The 19,264-nt window shown below is 37.7% G+C and overlaps 1 protein-coding gene across 4 annotated transcripts in view; it reads right to left on the minus strand.

The window, feature by feature from the left end:
* CPED1 (cadherin like and PC-esterase domain containing 1) overlaps positions 1-19,264 on the minus strand; it is a 141,399-nt gene that overhangs the window by 16,197 nt on the left and 105,938 nt on the right. For 3 of the 4 annotated variants that reach the window (XM_038153053.1, XM_038153052.1, XM_038153054.1), the window contains exons 17-18: positions 6,724-6,841; positions 1,303-1,439 (exon numbers count right to left, since the gene is read on the minus strand). In XM_038153053.1, coding sequence (XP_038008981.1) covers positions 1,303-1,439; positions 6,724-6,841 — 255 coding nt within the window. Of the gene's footprint in view, positions 1-738; positions 868-1,302; positions 1,440-6,723; positions 6,842-19,264 lie in introns of all 4 variants that reach the window. The other variant, XR_005258830.1, reaches the window with a different exon arrangement.

Consider the following 19,264-nt stretch of genomic DNA (forward strand, 5'->3'; position numbering starts at 1 on the left):
GATTTTTCTCAAGGTGTTAATGTAGCTCACTTAGGATCTGGCTGTCATCTGACACTAGAACAGATCAGTGACCTCAGAGAGTTAGAACATAATGAAATTTGAATTAAGAAATTAAGCTTCACAGCTACTCATTTCATTTACTTGATTTTAATAAACCCTTTACAAATGCTGTCCCATTTTTGACACTCATGAATGTAAGTGGTCAGATTTGGGATGTGGAAATGTCAGCAAATCCTCTCAGCAATACCCTGGCAATCCACTTCCATAGTGGCATATTGTTCCTCTGCTGTCCTTTGATTGCCTGACCAAAGGGTGGTTGCTTGTCAAAGCAGCCTGATGTCCATGGAAATTAAAGACCAAAGCAAAGCAAATAAATTCTTGAAATTTTTTTTTTGTGGTCCATCCAGAAGAGCTTGTGTTGGACATGAGGAGTAAATTGAGCTTCTCTTCTGTCATAAAATGCAATATTTTTTTTTGAAAAATATTCTAGGAGTAACCCACAGCTCTGTAGTAACAGAGAAAACCACAGGCAGAAATAAAGCAAAATGACAATAAAGTACCATGTGCAGGGAAAGAAATTTATTAGAAATTAAGGAGAAAATGTTAATTGAAAGACTATTATTTTTGAATTTGTCTATACGGAAACGCTCTTGGATTTTATCAAAATGCCACTTTTAGTAACTATTTTCTCACCTAGGCAATACACTTTAAAGAGCTTTATAACAATTAATTACTTACTTTCTGGATACTTGTATCCTCAGTAAGGTACCTGAGCCTCAGATCAGAGCTCTCTCTCAACAGTATAACAGTCATAGCATGCTTATTAAGGAGACCTTGTGTTTCCAAGCAATCACTTTAGAAGCTTCACTAAAAGAAAAGAATGTGCAAGAAGACTTGGTAAGATTAGTGTGCACAAGCAATGCCATGCATTAGGTATGCAGCAGAAGAAAACCAACTTGCATGTGAGACAAAACTGTGATAACAATGCAAATACATTCTCCTTTTGCTGTCCTTGTGTACTCACTGCAGGTCTGACTGGTAATCACACCCACCATAGGTCTTGAAACTCCTGTGGTGTGACCTAAGATCCTCTGTGAAACAGCAGCAGACAACTGTGTCTGCATATGAGGCCAAGTTATGGACTAAGGTTGGTTTTCATCCCTGTGAACTTTTCACCAAAATACTTCTCTAGTTAAAAAGGGATTTTTGTCACACATCAATCTTGAAAATGTTTTGAAAGCTTCAGGACACTAAATACCCAGGTAAATAAGAATGAATGGAAATGTAAAGCCTGGTACATACCCTTCTGCCTTCCACGCAGCGCTGGAGCTCGGGCTTGGCCAGCACAGAGTGTCGGCAGCCCTGGGGCTGCCAGGTTATTGCTCTCCAGTCACAGGTCCTGTTGTCAGAGCAGCTGAGGCAAGGGACAATCCATTGCCCTGGAAAACAGCAAGGAATGTCATCACCTCCTCTGTATTCTTCTGAGTGGTTTTATTACACAGGAAGCAAGATATTTTTGAGTATTTTACTCATGTATGAGTAAAAAACTTCATGAGGGAGTTTCCCCTAAATTAAATGCCCTCCAACCCTTTGAAGAGACTATTTCCTGTCACTGTGTTATGCCCTTTTCATTTAGTTAGGGTGGGAGTTTTTTCCATTCCCTGAAAGAGCTGCAAATGCTCATATTTGACAGCCATTTGTGGGTTCCTTTCTCACTCCATGTTGTCTTTCTTGTAGCAGCTTGTCCTTTTTCAACAGAAGGGATACGAGAAAGAGAAAATGGGTGAGGAGGTTGAATGCAAAAAGAAGAAATTCACATTCAGACATGTCTGCAGATTAATTCTCATCTATAATGAAACATCTAAAGGTTGGGTGTACGGTTGAGAGCAATTGATGTAAAAATGAAGCAAGATTAGGACTTTCCTTCCAAAACACTAATTTTTTTTAGATCTGTGAGAATTCAGAGGACTGTCCCAGAATACACAAATACATTTCAGAAGATGACAGTAAAGTGAAATGAATTACATATGCGATTTATTAGAGCCTGATCTTATTTACAAAAATGATTTTGAAGATTAGGAGCACAAAATGATCAGTGGGTTTTAGTAATCCCTTACCTAAGGTTAAATGATTTTGTTATTTTGGTTTTCTAAAGCTATTCCTTTGCAAAATCCTACTGGAAGCTTGCAGGATTTAATTTCTGAAGGAAGACAGAAAACTTTTAAGTTGCCTTTGTAGTCAAATGAACAAAAGAAACTATTTTTCTAGATCTTACAAGTACACAATGCTGACAGTATCTCCCAGTGCCTATGTAACTGCCAGCAAAACCTTCTTTTGTTCATATTAAAGGCACAAAGAAGAGTGCAGAGGCCTAAGGTCCTTGTGTCAGTGCTATCTAGCCTTTCTACCACAGATGGGTTTCTCACCACAGCCCAGAAAACAGCCCCAAAATCAAATACTTGGAGATCAGACTGGCCTTGGAGTCTGTCCCCACCACCACTACCAGGCAGCAGCTCAGCAGCCAGCTGTGTCTGATGGATTGCTGCTGCACAGGAAGCCACAGAAAAGAAACCCAAGGCTGCCTTTTGACATTTCACCTGGCCAGGGACTGAAGGGAAGGCTCAGCAAAGAAACCCTGGAGGATCCCCATGGCCTTGGGAGAGTCAGCTGCTGCCTCAGGAGCAAGAGAATTTCCAGGGAGGCATCCTGTGCTTCCACTTAGGCAAAAGTCCAAGTGACTATGTTTTGGTAAGTAGCAGGGTGAGTAATCTTAGCAGATAAAGAAGTCCTTCTAAATAAAATCATCAAGAATTTTTTGTATGAGAGCCTGCACAGGTGCATCTAAGGAACAAATACATCTCACAGTGCCACAACCATGCAATACAGTTTCTGGGTACCCTGCACAGCTGCCCCTAATTCTGCCCTGTGCAGAACATACACCACCCTCAGATGCACTTGTAGATGATTTGGAGAAAATTATAGCAGACTACTGAACCTAACCAAAACCCTGGACACTGGCTTTGAGCATGCTGTGGTTCAGTGAGATAACCCAGCTTCCCTTGTTCCCATGGGCATGGGTGCTTTGTGGAGGCTGTTCTGGGCAAGCAGCCCAGTTCACAGCATGGACAGAGGAAGGAGGGACGCTTGGGACCATGGTGGGAGGGTGCAAGCAGGAATATAGAGATACCCCATGTTTCTTGCTCAGAGGAGTTTCAAACTTGCATTTTCTGCATCCCAGTCAGGCAGCTGTTAGAGGAAATATTCCACATCAATTAAGGACTACTTTAAAGTTCAAAATTCATTGTGACAGGAAAATAGCATGCTTATAACCTGGTAATTTTTGTGTAAAAAGAGAGATCTGAACTTTGGTCCCTAAGAGAGATCCTATGTAGAATTTTTATCAAAGGGTTAAATTGAATATTTATCTGAAGTTACAAAGTGAATAATCAGGTTCTGGGGCAGGGAGCTCTCTTCCAAGTGAATACCCTCCTCTGCTGGGACACCAGAGGCTGAATTCAGGCATTTTCTCTTACTGTATCCTCCCAGTGCTGGCTGTTGTGAGTCCCATACTCATGCTGACCCTCCCTTGGCTTTGAGGTCCCTTGCTCCAGGCTGTGGTCTCCTGGCCACCACTGGGGCCAGGAATACTCTGACCCGCCAAGATTTCTATTGCCACTTGAGGATCTTGTTGTTGGCTGCCACTTTGCAATCTACGACTGAACGGTCATTCCCAGCTTCACAGCAGTCTCATGAGGAAATCAAAAAGTGCCAGGTCTCCAATAACCCAACAATAGGTGCCATGCCAACACTTTTTACTGCTTTGTATCTTTTGACTAATAGAGCAGGGACAGAATGTTTGGTTTGAAGTCTGGACTCAGAACCCACCACTACTGTAAGAGGTCTTAATAAATAATCTGAGAGATGTTTCAGATAGTGACCGATATTTTAAAATTATATGAAAACTCAGTATTTTTTTCCTGATGTTGTAATTTTCCTTTCAACCCAAATATATAAAAGTTCTGGCGATGTCTAAAACATATGAAATTCCTCAACTTATGGAATTTTCTTTTAAACATCCCATACTTTTACGAACTGATTTGGTTTAAGGTAATAAACTAGAAAAGTAGAACTATATAAAATATTGAATATTGAGGAGCCAAAATATCTGAACAATAAAAGTTTAAACTTTGGCAACTGAAAGTGATAAGTAGCTTTTGAAAAGCTTCTTTTAAATAGCTTGGTTTATGTTCAATACCTCCCTAGGTATATTAACGAAAAACATAGATCAATGTTTGGCATAGGCTAAAGGTTAGTGGCAAATGTAAAAAGATTTGAGAACACGGATATATGGAGATAAATTCATATTTTTAGGAAGCACTAGCATTTAATGCTAACAGAATAATCCCTGGTTTTGTATTTACATAGATTTTTTAATGATGCATGAAAATTCATGCATTTTAAATCCAACTGTTATGAACTTTTCCTGTTGCAATTTCCCACCAGTTGGTCAATGTATTCTTAACCTTCAAAAATAGGACTGTGTTAAAAGACAAAATGAATCTCATAAAAAAGAACAGTGAAAAATTTCAAACAGTATTAGTTTGGAAATTAGGCTTATTTTCTATAGCAATTTTAAGTTGCTCTTTCCTCATTTATATAAGTTAGCAGCACATAATGCAGCTTTCAGCACCATTTCAATCAGGCAACATTTTGTGGTGCTTCAGGCAAAAGCATTAACATTGGCTCTATCAGGCAAGGGCAAGTATACCAACAATCAAGTGAAAGAGAGTAAGAGAGACACACTGTTAGTTTCTTCACAAATTAAAAATTGGCAAAATCAAACTTTTATGAAAACCTGTAAGCAGGAGGTTTCCACAGGGAGAGTGAAAGCTGGATTTTGGCTCATTAGAGTAGTTATCAGTTGTGTACATAAATCTTCTCCTTAAGATACAAGATTAAACATTGCCAGTACTCCCTAAATCTGTTCTCATAAAATGGCATGAAAAGAAATATACTTTCAAATTAATTAGTTGGGATTGCTTACTTTCAATTTAAAAATATTCACCTAAAATTGACAGTTTGAACCAACAAAGGCTGTACACTTAATTTGATAGTTTTGCTTTTTTTCTTTCAGCCCCTTTTATTTTTATTTATCCTTTTACATTGTCATAGCCTCAATTAAACATATTTTGCTTTCAAATTTAAAATCAAGGTTTTTCTACAGTGCCAAACAATCATCACTGTAAAGAGAAAATACTATTCTAGCTTGGTAATTCAAAATCTAAATATTTAACCTACACTGATGCTAATTTTTTTATTTATGACTGCTTTACTTTTGTATTTGGTGTTTATTTGATACCCTAAGATCTTTAAAAATATTTTCTCAGTGAATAGGCTATGGAAGTATTTTTCTTTTTGTTCTAGCTGTATTTTTGAAAAAAACAAAAGTAAAAACTATGTTTAAAAGGGCATGACCTTTTTATAGAATAAGTAGCCTTAGGCCTATGGACTTATGTCCAAACTGAGATTTACTCCTTGTAACCAAGGGACACATTCATTTAATTTGACATCAATTTATGTCTCTTCTGGACCCAAATACAGACAGCTGTTGAATGCAGTGAGAGATCACAGAGATTTATTTTAAACTGGATACAGTTGTAGGAAGAATAGAAAATGGGATATTATTAAAACATATGAGTCACAGCAACAGAAAATTAGAAGTGAATATGTGATATCTTACACACCAGATTTTGCTATTGCTACAAACCACATTTCTACAGACTGCAGTAACCTGATTCACCTGCAGGAATTTAGCACAAGTTGGGTTCTCATGGTCTCTTTTAGTTCTCTTCCTGTCTTTCCCTCCGAGAAGCCAAACACACAGTTGATGTTTGCTGACTTCTGTATTATTGGTAATGCAACAATATTGAACAAAGAGCTAATTTTGATACAATAGCCTGGTTCAAACCAGATGTGAATCAAAGGAGAACTTCTGAAAGAAAAAGGATTTTTTGGATAGATAAATCATAATTTCATTCTGTGATGTAAACACGAAGAAAAGACACTTCCTCTGTTGTAAATTCCAATTTGCAATTATTGATTATAAGAGGGACAGAGAGAGAGAGAGAGAGAGAGAGAGAGAGAAATATTATAAATTAAGTGTATATTTGGTAAGGTGTTGAGCTTCCTCTTAAGAACAGTGCCATGGTGACTAGGAGAGGAGGAAGTCACATCTGTGTTTGGTCTGACCCTGAATTACTGTCTCTGCTCTACATCAAAGGATTAGAAATGAGTCATGAAATCCTGGATGTACTGAACTGTAAAGCAGCCTTCTAAATTTTACCATAATATCACAAGAAGTAAGGTTATATCTTTATCTCTGCTGCTCCACCTCAGCCTCTGTACATAGCTCAAGGACAATGTACGACACCTACTTCTGCAGAATTTTTGAGTTATCTTCTTAGGGGAAATGAAATTGCTTGGCTTCTCTGAAAATTTAACTTATTTAAGAAATATTAGTGCTTTAGCAGGGAATTTGCCATCTGCCATTCTTCATTGCCAGGACTGGTATATCATTTGGCTGCTATAAATTTGGAATGATTAGTTCAATTTATTGAGCATAGGTTAGTGCATGTTCATAGCAAAGAGTTAACATTGTTTCTAGTTTTAATTTGAAAAGTGCACGAGTTAATTTTCGAGAAAAAAGGGGGACAATGTACAAACCTTTCGTGTCTCCAGCTTCACAGGTCTTAAACACTGTCTGTGAAATTGTTGAGAGGTATTCATGAGAGAGAGGCTGCAAGCCACAGGACTCCTCTGGGCGAATTTTGGAACCACAGTCCTGAAATAAATACAATCTGTGAAAATGACAGCACTGTTTCATTTTTACTGTTGTAGGAGACCATCATTGACATATAATATGCAAAATGAATCTGTGGCAGCTACAGATTTAGTGCAGCTCCACAAATGAGGGTTTTTCTAAATGAATGTAGATTTTTTATTGTTTTCTTCAGGTGCTCTGGTGGCATGACATCCTTCTTTCCTTGCCCAAAGTTGAAACATTTTGTGATCTTAAGTATGTTTACAAAAAATACTCATGGCAAAGATGAGAGCCAGACATGTAAACTTAAATGATAGTTGTTGCTCTGTGTCTGTTCTTCCTGCAAACCTTCATTCTTAGAAGGGAGACATAAAAAGGCCCCTGTAATTTCTGGATTAGAATCAAAAGAAAAGTTCCCTTGCATTATGTACTTTAGTGCATGTTTAGGATTGACTGTAAGATCGGCGTGGCTTTTGCTAGTAAACTTTCTTTTATCTTTATGGAAGATTTTCTGGACACTAGCTACTAAAAGAGGAATAAATCTCTCTTATGTACATCTACATAGCTTCTAAACAACATCAGTTGATGCTTAGAGAGTGAACATTTCTGGAGTCCATCTCTATGTCGATTTCACTATGTGAACTGACAATTTCCTTGTCTCTTTAAGATCACACTATAGTAAACCTGATTCTTCATAATTTTTTAGTGTTTATGACATGAAACAGATTTTCAAGCCTGTTACACTACTGAGTTTTCTCAAGTATTACCTCCAAATTATTTGGAGCTATTAATTCATGGTATTTCATTTATTTATAGTCTGGGTGCCTAATTTAATAAGAATTTTGTTTGTTTAGTTCACCATTGAATAACCAAAAACTATATTTCCTCTCAATTATGTACTTATGCATATACATATACATACATAGTTTTACTCAGGCATATACAATTAGTAAAAAAGAAAATCATAGCCAGTTTCAAAATTACACACATAGAGACAGAGAGAGAGGTAAACAAAGTATTCTAAAGCTGACCCACACTCATGCAGCTGATGTTATGGGATGAATTTCGTCAGTGAAGACCATTGTAGATGAGTAATGCTTCAGATTAAGGAATCTAACTTAACTATTAATGGATTTTTAATCGCTGTTGTACCTTTGTCACCATCTCCACCTTAATGAAAAACGATTACTCTGAAACTGCAGCAAAAAGAAAGAAGGTAAGAAGCCCTTGACTTTCTTGGGAGAAGTCATACCATTTGTGGAAAAAATGTCACCTGTGTTCATTTTAACAGTTGGTGCTCCACTAGTGACAAAGCACCATAACAAAAATAAAGTTAATTTTAACATCTACACCTGATGTTACCTATCAGCTCAAGAAGGCATTTTTAAATAGAAAGAAAGGCTTTTCAGTATTTTTATGAAATAATCCAACTCTGTTCATTCACAGCTTTGGCTAAAAACATAATTTTTGGTGGAAATAGCCTTACATTAATGAATTGAGTGCTTTGGAAATTCCTGCCCACAATGCCTATATACAGGCTCTACAGTCAGCTACTCAGTAAAAGTCCTTCTTGCACTTATATGAAAACCCCTAACAATCAATGGGCGTGGTGGACTCAGTGCTGAAAACCAGGCAATTTCTGGTTCAGTACTCATTTCTGAAATTGCACCCAGCCCAAATCACTAAAGGCAACCCCTACCACTCTAATAAAGGATCAATGTATCAGAATGCTTTAAACTAAATAACAAGAAACATAACTAAGGTCACAGGAATTCATTTTAGTGTTCCATACAACCAATATGTAGCCAAAATCCTGCACCTTTTTAACATGCAGAACCCATACATGGTAGAGAACTAATGGATGAGATAAACCCCACTGAGAGTTCTTGGTAAAGAAGGTGAGAGACCCCTCCACCCGTCAGCTCTGACCCTGCAGTCTCTTGGCCAGCATTGCCCACCAACCTGGCAGGTCAGCCAGCCACCTCCTCCAGACACTGCAGCCCTGTCTCATCTCATGGTGCTGCCAGGGCTGTCTCACTCCTTTTGACTGCACTTTAGACATGGCAGAATAAAGCTTCATGTGAAAAAGCAAATTTAGAGCACTTTTCTGCAGGTCTTTGTAGGCTCACTGACTGAACTTTATTGGATCTGGTTTTATTTAATCTGACCTGAGTTTCTCATTAAATCCTTTCATGTTTCTTTAGGCTATCTTTTTCTATTATTTTACACATAACTATAAATGAATGAAAAGTGATTAAAATGATGCTAAGGAAGGACTTCTAAAAAAATTAGTCAAAGAGTGAGCTCATGAAATAGGGAAGCTATATCATTTTGCTAGGGAATAAATTGTGGGCAGATGGATTAGCTCCACTCTATCAACTTTCTTAATATGGCAGGAATAAATATGAAGGAACAGTTGGCATATTGTGCTCTATTCAACTGTCTCCCTCTGTCCAGCTGCATTATTCAGTGATAGATGAACTTCTAAAGATCCAGAGGTTCAGGCCAGTTCAGTCCAACACCCAAATTGACTGGATTGAACTTAAACTTGTGTGTGTGCAAAATAAGCTTAGAGACCTGTCATAAGGAGAGGCATTCTACCAAGAAATTTCAGTTCTCTACTGCTGTTGGATGGGGAACAATGACTACAATTAGCCATCAAGCAGTGCCTAAGACATACATAAAAACATTGTCTAATCAAAAGACAAACAAAGTCATTAAACAGAGAATATAGGATTAATGGGATGAACTCATGGAGTAACATGTCCTTGTGCTGCAGCTAATTTTTAAAGCAAAGAAACTGTGTTTCATATCACCATAGTATTTTCTTAAGGAACCTAATAAGTTCTACCTGCAGATATGGAATAATAGTTCCCCAATGATCCCAAAGACTGTCACAAATAACACATTAAAAGACTGTGAGATGTTCATTCACACACAGATCTGGAAGGGGCCATAAAAAAACTACAGAAAAGAAGTCTGGGCACTCCCGGTGGAAAAATGCAATGCACAGACATCATAGGAGATCAGGAATGATATGAAAAGCTGAGGTACTGGTCATGTTGTCAGGGCATCAGAGAACAGTTTGATACGTGGATAAAGTACAGCCACCAGTCTAAATTGCTGTTAAGTTCTTAATTGTGCTATCCATGTTGTTACTATAATTAATATTATTGTTTCTTAAGAATGGAAGCATACCCTAAATTGCACAATTTTTCTCATTCCCATTTCTGCGTATAACATTTCTTTGAGAATAATGTCGCATCCTTTAATGAGTGACTGAAGATTGTCATAACTACAGAGTACCTTTACTAACTGCTAAAGAAATTTTGAAAATCCCAGTAGAGTCCTTTCCACAAAGACTTGAAGCACTTACTGTTTATATGGACAAATAAATTTCATCCTGACTCTACAGCAGATGCAGTGTCTCCCTCTGCACTCAGGATGCTAACCTCAGAGAAAGCTGTGAAACTGTTTCAAGAAATTATTACAAGTTTCTAACACTATTTTAGTATCTTTTGTGTGCATGGGGAATATTAAAAAAATCCTTTTAATCTATGAAAGGTTTTGATTCAATTCCATTTTATATGCACATCAATTAGACCCTATCTGCCTTCCTGCTCCCAAACAGTTCAAAGTGCTGCATTTGTGAGCCATGGAACAAAATTATTCACATGAGACCCAAAAAGCATGACTCCTAATCTAGCAAAGTCTTGTGAATTACCATTCTGAATATCTCAGAAATCCAGCAGAATTAATTGAACCAAGACAACTGAATGTGAAATCCAACTCCATTAAGAACAGAATATCAGAAACTTAAATTTTGGAAAATGTTTCAAAATGCACCTAATTATAATTACAGAGGGGTTGTTTGGTTTTTTTTTCAGTATTTGTAGTTAACATCTGCATGGATTTTTCAAGTCCTTTCTTAGCAAACATGTTTTCCTCATGAAGCTAATGATATTTTTCCCAAGCAAGAACAGTGATGATTTCCAGCCTGTCTGCTTTATAAACAAAGTACACAAAGCAAGTAAGAAGAGGAATTAAAAGAATTTAGTATTTCCTCCTCCCTAAAAAGGAAGATAAAACAGGAACAAGGAATAGTAGTTAAAGAGAGGCATTTTGCTGTTTATGTTCTGGTGTTTTTTACTTTAAAAAGTGATATGATAATGTTGACTTGGAGACTTTAAGAGCTGCATCAGTTTTCTATTCCTGTTTTGTCCTCTTCTCTGCATCTGTCTTTTGAAGTGCAAGCTCTGAATGTGAACTGACTTGAATTTTGCCAAGTCGACTATCTGAAAATGGGAAATACCTTGAGAAAACCATGTGCTTTGACAGTGCAAAAAGTAAATGTTTTAAGTGATAACCAAAGGAATTATTATGTATTTATGGTTCTCTCAATAAAGTGCTCAGGTGACCCTGACTTTTTTCCTTGGTAATTAGGTAAAAAATGTTCAATGCCAGCAGGGAAATCCTTGTAGCTTTTTATAAGGAGCATTCATCTCTACCCTCCCATGCTCAGGGTATATGGCATTCACAGATCACACTGCAGAAAGATCTATACTCTAAGCCTCCTAATTGCAAGAAGCACTTGAGCTCTAGACTTGTCCTTTTGATTTTAGGCCAAGACCTCTACATCACAGCCATGACAAACACAGCAGAACTTCTCAGACTGAAAAATTATCACTACAATCAGAAAATATGAAAAGGGATGAGAGAAAGGATGAGTTGAAAAGCATTACTGTTCCTTCATGATTTCTTAATCAAGTTGAAATACTCTGACAATGAATGCAATCCACTAAAAAAGTACGTTAGCCTAGGACTTGGTCCAGTGAGCTTTACATCTGTCAACACTATTGTTAAAGCTGCTTTTCACAGTAAGCAAGGCTTTCAGATACGAACTCAGTGTTTCAGGGTATACTGTAACTAAAGTACTTCTCATTTCTAGCACCAAATCCTTTAGATGGTGAAGTACATTTATTAATTTATTTTTTTTTTATTTAGGGCCTGGAGCACACTAGGGTTAGGATTTAAAGGAGAGATTTAGGATGTTTGAGTCCAATTCACAACTCTGCCTCTTATTGTTTGTATCTTGGAGCTCCATCCAACACTATTTACCCTTGTAATGTACCATCTCAAAACCTTCATTCAGTTACCACCATCCTCCTAAGTACCTAATTTTCTTGTCTTGAGCATAGGCAAAGCCACCCACAGCTCACAGAGATATGTAAGTTGGCCTCTTCAACGCTAACAGAGTTTAAAAATCCCTTTGCCCACAGTGCTTGATCTAATAGGTGTTCTCAGGACATGTTACTGGGAGTGTGCAGTGCATAAAGCATGAATTGGTATTTCCCTAGCAGAACATTTCCTTGTGATGTAGAAAGCACAGTTTAAAGTTTCCCTTTGAATGGACTGGCAGCAGAGATTTCAGTTAAAGCTCCCAATGTTTTCCCTCCTGTCAGGGAGCTACAGGGTATTCTGGTCAGTTCTGTCTCAGGCTTTCACAAGGAAGCTGGTTGCACTTGCTTTGGACACACAATTAAATGCTGACTTGCAAAGAGCCTTGAACCCACTGTGTCTATAAACTAGGTGTGTATAAGGAGCGCAGGCTGAAACTGGATGGAGGGAGCACCATTAGGTCCCTGTTAACTGCTGTGAGAGAAAGGACTGACTGAAGTGGGTACTTAGATCACTGAGAGATCATGTGGCAATTCGAAGTGGAGGACAGGTTCTCTTGTAACCTAAGACTGGATGTATAACTCCCATAGAAAGGTAAATCTAAGATACTTTCCTTTCCATATCACTGTCTGTGGGGGAATATATCTGACTCCCTAATCACTGTGCTGGCATGTAGAGAATCTTCTCCAGATTTACAAACGGAACACTTCTATTTCAGGTTTAACAAAAGGCTGAACACAAACATTTTTTTGTGTTTGTGTGTGTGTGTGCTTTCTTCCCCCCAGTTATATCTGATGTTCTACTAAAAAAAAACAAAAACCATTAAACCTTTCTCTGCAGGCTTTATCTCACCCACACTCCCTTCACAGTACATAATGAGCCACTGCTTGGACATGTTCTGTTTCCCTAGACCACAGGACCCCTAAATCTCTCTCTGTCTCCAACGGATTGCCCTGGACTCTCCTCGACATTACCTGAACATCAGAAAAGGAATGTAACATTGATTTTTTTCAGCAAAATATTATTCCTGAATAGCAAGCCTGGTGACTGCCAAACAGGAATGCAAAAGAATGGAATTCTGCAAGATCAGATCAATAGGAACCACTGATTCTGTTTCTCTTGCTTTCTTTATGTGATAAAAAAAGGAACATCAATATTTCCTCTCTTACTCTAATTTTTCTAAACTGAGCTTAAAGGGACACAAAGGTATGAAAAGGTATTAGTGAGCCGTGGATAGACTGAAAACAAGATTTCTAAGTGTAATGTAATGTACGTAATGTTGGCTACAGGGCAAATTAAAATGTTTTTTGTTTAAGGAATTGCTTCACACACTGTTTTACACAGAAATTCAGTTCTCCATGGTATGGTATGTATTGGAATACACATCACAGCAATACATGGTCTGGGGAATATTGAGAAAGCCAATTATACAGGCTCAGAAACACCAGGTAGAAGACTTCTGAAACTGTTTTTCCAGACAATGCCAAAAAAAACCTGTGAATTCCTGCCTTTCATGTAAAGATAGATGGAAGCTTCACTCTGAAGGACACTACACTTGTATGTGTGGGCAACAGGAGGAATTTCCCTTTCCACATCTACAGTCTTCACCGACACGTGTTTGCAGAGAAGCTTTGATGCTGACTGTCTCTAATGACGTCCCAGGGAAAACACAGGGTTGGATCCTCAGAGCAGTCGTCTTCAACACTTGATTTATTTGAGTCAATTCCCAAGAGCCAAACACCCTCCACTTCAGACAACAATATTGCTGGTGAAAGGACCTACTCTTGCTCACTGGTGAGAGTGCTCCAAATGGTTTGTCTGCTCAAGCATGAACTGAAAAATATCACCCAACTATAAACAGACAGTCTGGGGGACACGAGGTCCCCATTGGGTCATGCTTGAGCCTGGGGACATTTTTTCTGTGGAAGGCCATCTCATCCACTATTGCTTCACATCTGAAAGGTGCCAAGAAGAAAAAAGGCACCTGAAATAGGTATGTGCTCATTGCAATGACCTCATTCTGGGCAGGGGTGATCCCTACATCTTGAGCTTTCCCAGCAGTTCAGTGGGAGGCAGGTCACAGTGCCTGGCAATCTTGCAAGCAGCTGCCTTACATTTCTTTATTTGGCTCTGTTTTTAAACTGACCTTCAATAAGGAATCCATCTCTGATAAAGAATCAGTCTCTGAGGCTTTTCTGGCCAAAGATTAGACCCTTCTCTTATTAAGACATTAGGCTGTTTGCTTAAGTTAGTCAAGAGACCTTGAGAAAGTATATTTTTAGATAGAGGGCATTTACACAAATCTTCTTAACTTTAACCAGCAAATACATAATGAAAAATCTATTACTGACGTAAAGTTCAGGCCATGTTGCCTATACAACAAATGTGAGGGATAAAACTAAGAATATGTAAATGACACTAGAGAAAGTATCTGTGCAAATGTCTGGAACACATGGGCAGTGCATGGATAGGTCTCCATCCAACACAATCCATAACTCCAGCTGCAGCTACTTATATTTAGACTGTGCTGTATAAGCCCACGGTAGTGCAGAAAGTATCACTATGACTTTATGTTTGTAAGAGAGTCATATGATGGGAAGATTAAAGAAGTGATGGGGGTTTTTTTCTCCTTTCTTTCTCTTCAGTTAAAAGCTTTGGTAAAAATAAAATTACTTTAAAGGAATTGAGTCAACATCATTTGAGACTAAAGTTTCTTGGAAAACACTCATAACGGAGACTGTATCAAAACAGAAAAGATAAATACATTTACAGACAGAATCTGGTTATCATTTAGGCTTCCCTTATACCACACTGTGGCTTACCATAAAAAAAATAACATAATGAAGGACTGATTTGACTTTGAAAATCATTATGTATTTCATTCAAAAGAGCCTTTGAGCTAGAATATTTTCATTGATGTCTAATAGCTGTGACCAGCACTAAATTTCATATATTCCCAGATACTCATTTAATATACACAGCTGGGACACAGGAGTGTAAGTTAAAACGATTAAGTTTGTTTTCCTAGAACACCTAAAAATCCAGCCACATAGAGATTTAGTTTCTAAACTATAATGGCTTTGAAAATGACTCTAATGAATTTGCAGCATACTGGCTGCTATAATCACAGAAGTGAATAGAATGGATTTTTATTAATCATGATCTCTTTTAAAAGATACTGAATAAAGGTTTGCCTTCTGGTGGACAGCAGACTGAAAATGCAGGCTTACAGCTTGATGGCTCACTGAACAACAGACTGCATGCAGGTAGCTCTCACACAGACAGAAACAGATTGCATGCAGTTAGTGCCAAATAAGCAGGCTGAAGTTAGAATTTGCCATGCTTTCTCTAACAGCCTTCTTGCAGTACATTACTACAAGTACTTTTCATTCAGCTCAAGTAATCAAGCAGCCAGTAGTTGAACAAGACCTCCCTCAAAAAAACAACTACTTCTGAAAACCAAATGATGTGCTTAAAGACTATATTTATTCTATTGCACAAGGCATGGTAAGTGATGCTGAGCTGAAGTCTTGCTTTGATTAATATTGAGATCACATTAGCACACAAATGGGACATGGTAGAAATAGAAATAAAAAGAAAAAACCTTACGAATCAAAATTTAGGCTCTGTCAACAAGGCATTAAGGTAGTTAATTACATGTTATTGGACACAGAATTTCCCCTGACCTATACAAATACTTTCATACAGAAATTCACACTCTGTTATAGGGAGACATCTGGAAGGTTTCTGTGATTTACTTCAGGTCTGGGGAGCAAAGAGGACGCAGATAATGCAGTCAGCATAGCACAACAAACATAACTGAATCAAAGTGACTCAGATTGTTTCCAGTGAGATGTTAGAAACGTTTTAAGTACTGTTTTTTCTCATAAGGATAGAGGTTACACTTGAATCTGGGCAATGTTCCCAGCCCAGGTGAAACTCACTCACCAAGATTCATCACTTCAAAGAAATAACTCTCTGTAGGGCTGTGGACTTCTCCACCTTTCGTAAGTATTTTGAGTCAGCCTGTGAGGTGTTTAGTGTTTAACTTCCTTGTGTCTACTAATAAAATTAATCACTGTAAATTCAGCTTTCTGGAGATGTGGAACAAGTTTTTCCTTCAGCAGAGTTGGCATGGATACATTCACATCCTGTAGCAAAACCTCACACATTACAACTCACATTGTTTTTCTGTTTGAAAGAATCATTTGATTATAAGAAATGCTCCCTGAGCAGCTCTAAAATAATGGATTGAATATTATAGTTTCAATATTTTTGCCTTACATGAACAGTCTGGCTGATGCATTGCCCTGGACCTGCCTATACTCTTCATTTTTCACCATCTATTTTTCAACTTCCTACTTTTCCTCAGTAAGATAACGGCTATCTCGAGCAAGAATTTTATGCAGAGTGTCTTCCCAGTAGTAAAAAGGCTCTACAAAAAGTCCTAAAAATTTTGAACCAATCACACAGACCAAATTGTCTCCAGTGCCAGCTCTCTTCCATGTGGCAAGGAGCTACAAGAATTTACTGTGGACATTGAGACACTGGTCCTGCAGCAGACTAGGCTGTTGCAGAAAACTGAAATATTTCCAGTTTGAATCAGACTTAGAGGATTTACTACCAACAAAAGGACTGAGATAATGGAAAGGATCTCTTCCAACAAATATCAGATTACAGTGTATAAAGTGCATATAGCATACATTAGGTTCCATTATATACTGTAAACTGTAATCTGTATTAAATACATTATATTAATTTAAGAAAAGTTAAGTATTAGTGCAAGGATGTTGTCACCTTGCTTTTACTTAATTTTAATTCCTTCCTTCCACAGCCTTTTTACAGCATTTTTATCATCTGACAACAGCAGATATTGTATAAACTTTACAGTCTTTTTTCTATAGGATTACACAGATGTGAAGTAATTTTGCTATGCTTATCCTCCCACTAATCTGTTAATAACCCTTTCTCTCATAAAAATGGCATTTCTGCATGACTGAATCTGAGGAGGATACTTATAGAAAAAGTATTGATGTTTGATACCATCTTGTCTTTTTACAATTATTTTTTCATACTACCAGCATGAGAAAGACAAAATGAAATCTTGAGGGAAGGTCAGAAAAGGGAAAGGTGAAAGAGAAGGATATGGGTTTTATACAAACAATAAACTGACACACGACTGTCTAGATGTGCCGTGTTATGGTAGTTGAATAGAATTGCTTAAATAATTGTTTTCAACTGCTAAAAAACATTTGGAAATATTTTGAAATTCCTCTATTTTGCAATAATAAGCCTACTATCCTACAGTGTTGAAAGAATAACATAGGAGGAACCAGCTCAAGATTGGCTGCTAATCTGAAAGCACTGCATTACTATTTTCATACTAAAGAGTGAACTTCAAAGAAAACATGTAGTAGATAAAATCTAGCTTACCATTTTGCACTACAAAATGTCCATACAAAGACTGATTTTAATAGAACACCACATAGTGATTGAGGGGATTAAATAAGCTCCTTCTAGGCTGATGAACTTCACCATCTAGCAAAGTGGGGAATGGAAAGGTCCAACACAGGTCCAACAAATGACCTCAAGGCAGCTATGAAATCCCAGACATGGAGCTGCTCCAAGTGGCCTTCACACTGCCAAGTTCAATGGCTTGGGGATGATCCTACTTCCTCCTGGTAAAACAGCATAAACCTCTTACAGTATCAGAATGCAAAAGTGAAGGTTCATGTAAAGGAACCTGGTTGGATTTGATGATCTTGGAGATCTTTTCCAACCTTAGTGATTCTATGATTAAATGAGACTTGAAAGTGCTGTAAGGTATTTCATGTAAAGCAGAAAAAGCTCTCTCGGTCCTATTCTGCCTTTCTCACCCTCCAGTAATTGACTGAAGCAGTGAAGTTAGCTCTGAGTTAAAGCCAAAGAAAAGCTGTGATATAATTATTTACGAGTGCTGGTGGTCCACTGGCAGTGTGCTGCATATAACCAGTTTTTACAAGAAGCTGGACATTTCCCAAGATGTTTTCCCTGTCTTCTGATTGACCTCAGTGTCAGCTGTTGAGTACAATTATTTCTGAAGTCCACCAGACTATCAAGTATCTCTCCACAGCAAACACAGCAAGGATTACTTTTCTCCATTCACTTCACTGAGTGGACTGAGAGGACTCTGAAGGACTAATGCTCCAGCTTAGACATATGAGAGAGATGCTCAGATTTAAACAGGGATAAACATCTCAATTTTGTCCAGGGGGTCTTCAAACACACTAGAGACATAGGGAATCGAAGCAAATCTGGACATATTAAGGATGAAATGCCAAGTTGTCTTAATTTTTTCACTATAACATTTTATGACAGAGATAAGCTATTGACCCAAAAGCATTGTGTCATTCATATTTGGGCATGTGAGTTGATTCTTTGATTCTGGCTTAACAAGGTTCTATAAGTAATGTCACAAAGCTAAAGCAATTTTGAGTCAAAGAATGGAGAGTAGTACCTTCAGAAGTTGATGTGGATGGTGCCAAAACTAATAGCTCTCTGGAGCAACCAGGATAATGCCCATCTGCCACAGAGGGAACTTACTGTAAGTATCCCCCCAACAGAAATGCTCCCATGAAGAACTGATGCAAAGAGAATGCTCCTACCAAGAGGAACGAACTTGATCCAGGTCCTTAATTAAGTTTCTGAGATTCTTAAAGTCCAGCCTTTGCTCAGCAAGTGAGAGGATCAAACCCATATCCAAAATAAAGTGTATGATGTGCTCTTTCCATCTTGACAGAAATCTACACCAACACTTAGACGCCATACATTTCTTTGTTCTTCCCACAAACAAGACTTTTCCAGATGGCCCTTACTTCCTTTTTAAGTTGTTATTTAGGATTAATAGACACTTTTGAAGGAGCCTTTTTGGCAGGCAGGAACTTAAAAACTCAAAAGAATAAAACCTGCATTTTTAAACTTCTATACTGTATGTTAATTTGCTTTGCTGTTCATACTATTCTATTACAAAATAATAAGAGCAAATAATATTTACAGGTCAGCTTTTTTCATATTTCAACAGCTTTTGACAAATAAAGATGATTTTCACACTTAAAGGTAGGGAACAATCACCAAAGTATGTGACTGCAGCAAAGCTTCATAACTTTATAAGGTGAGAAGTGAACACTTGGAATTTTTATTTCAGAGAGGCAGAGCCTTCATTCTTATCACTAGTGGGTTTATTTTTCTATCATTTATTTAAGTTATACATTAAATTCCTAACAGATT

Source organism: Motacilla alba, chromosome 1A (assembly GCF_015832195.1).
Source record: "Motacilla alba alba isolate MOTALB_02 chromosome 1A, Motacilla_alba_V1.0_pri, whole genome shotgun sequence".
In the NCBI taxonomy this organism is placed as follows: Eukaryota; Metazoa; Chordata; class Aves; order Passeriformes; family Motacillidae; genus Motacilla; species Motacilla alba.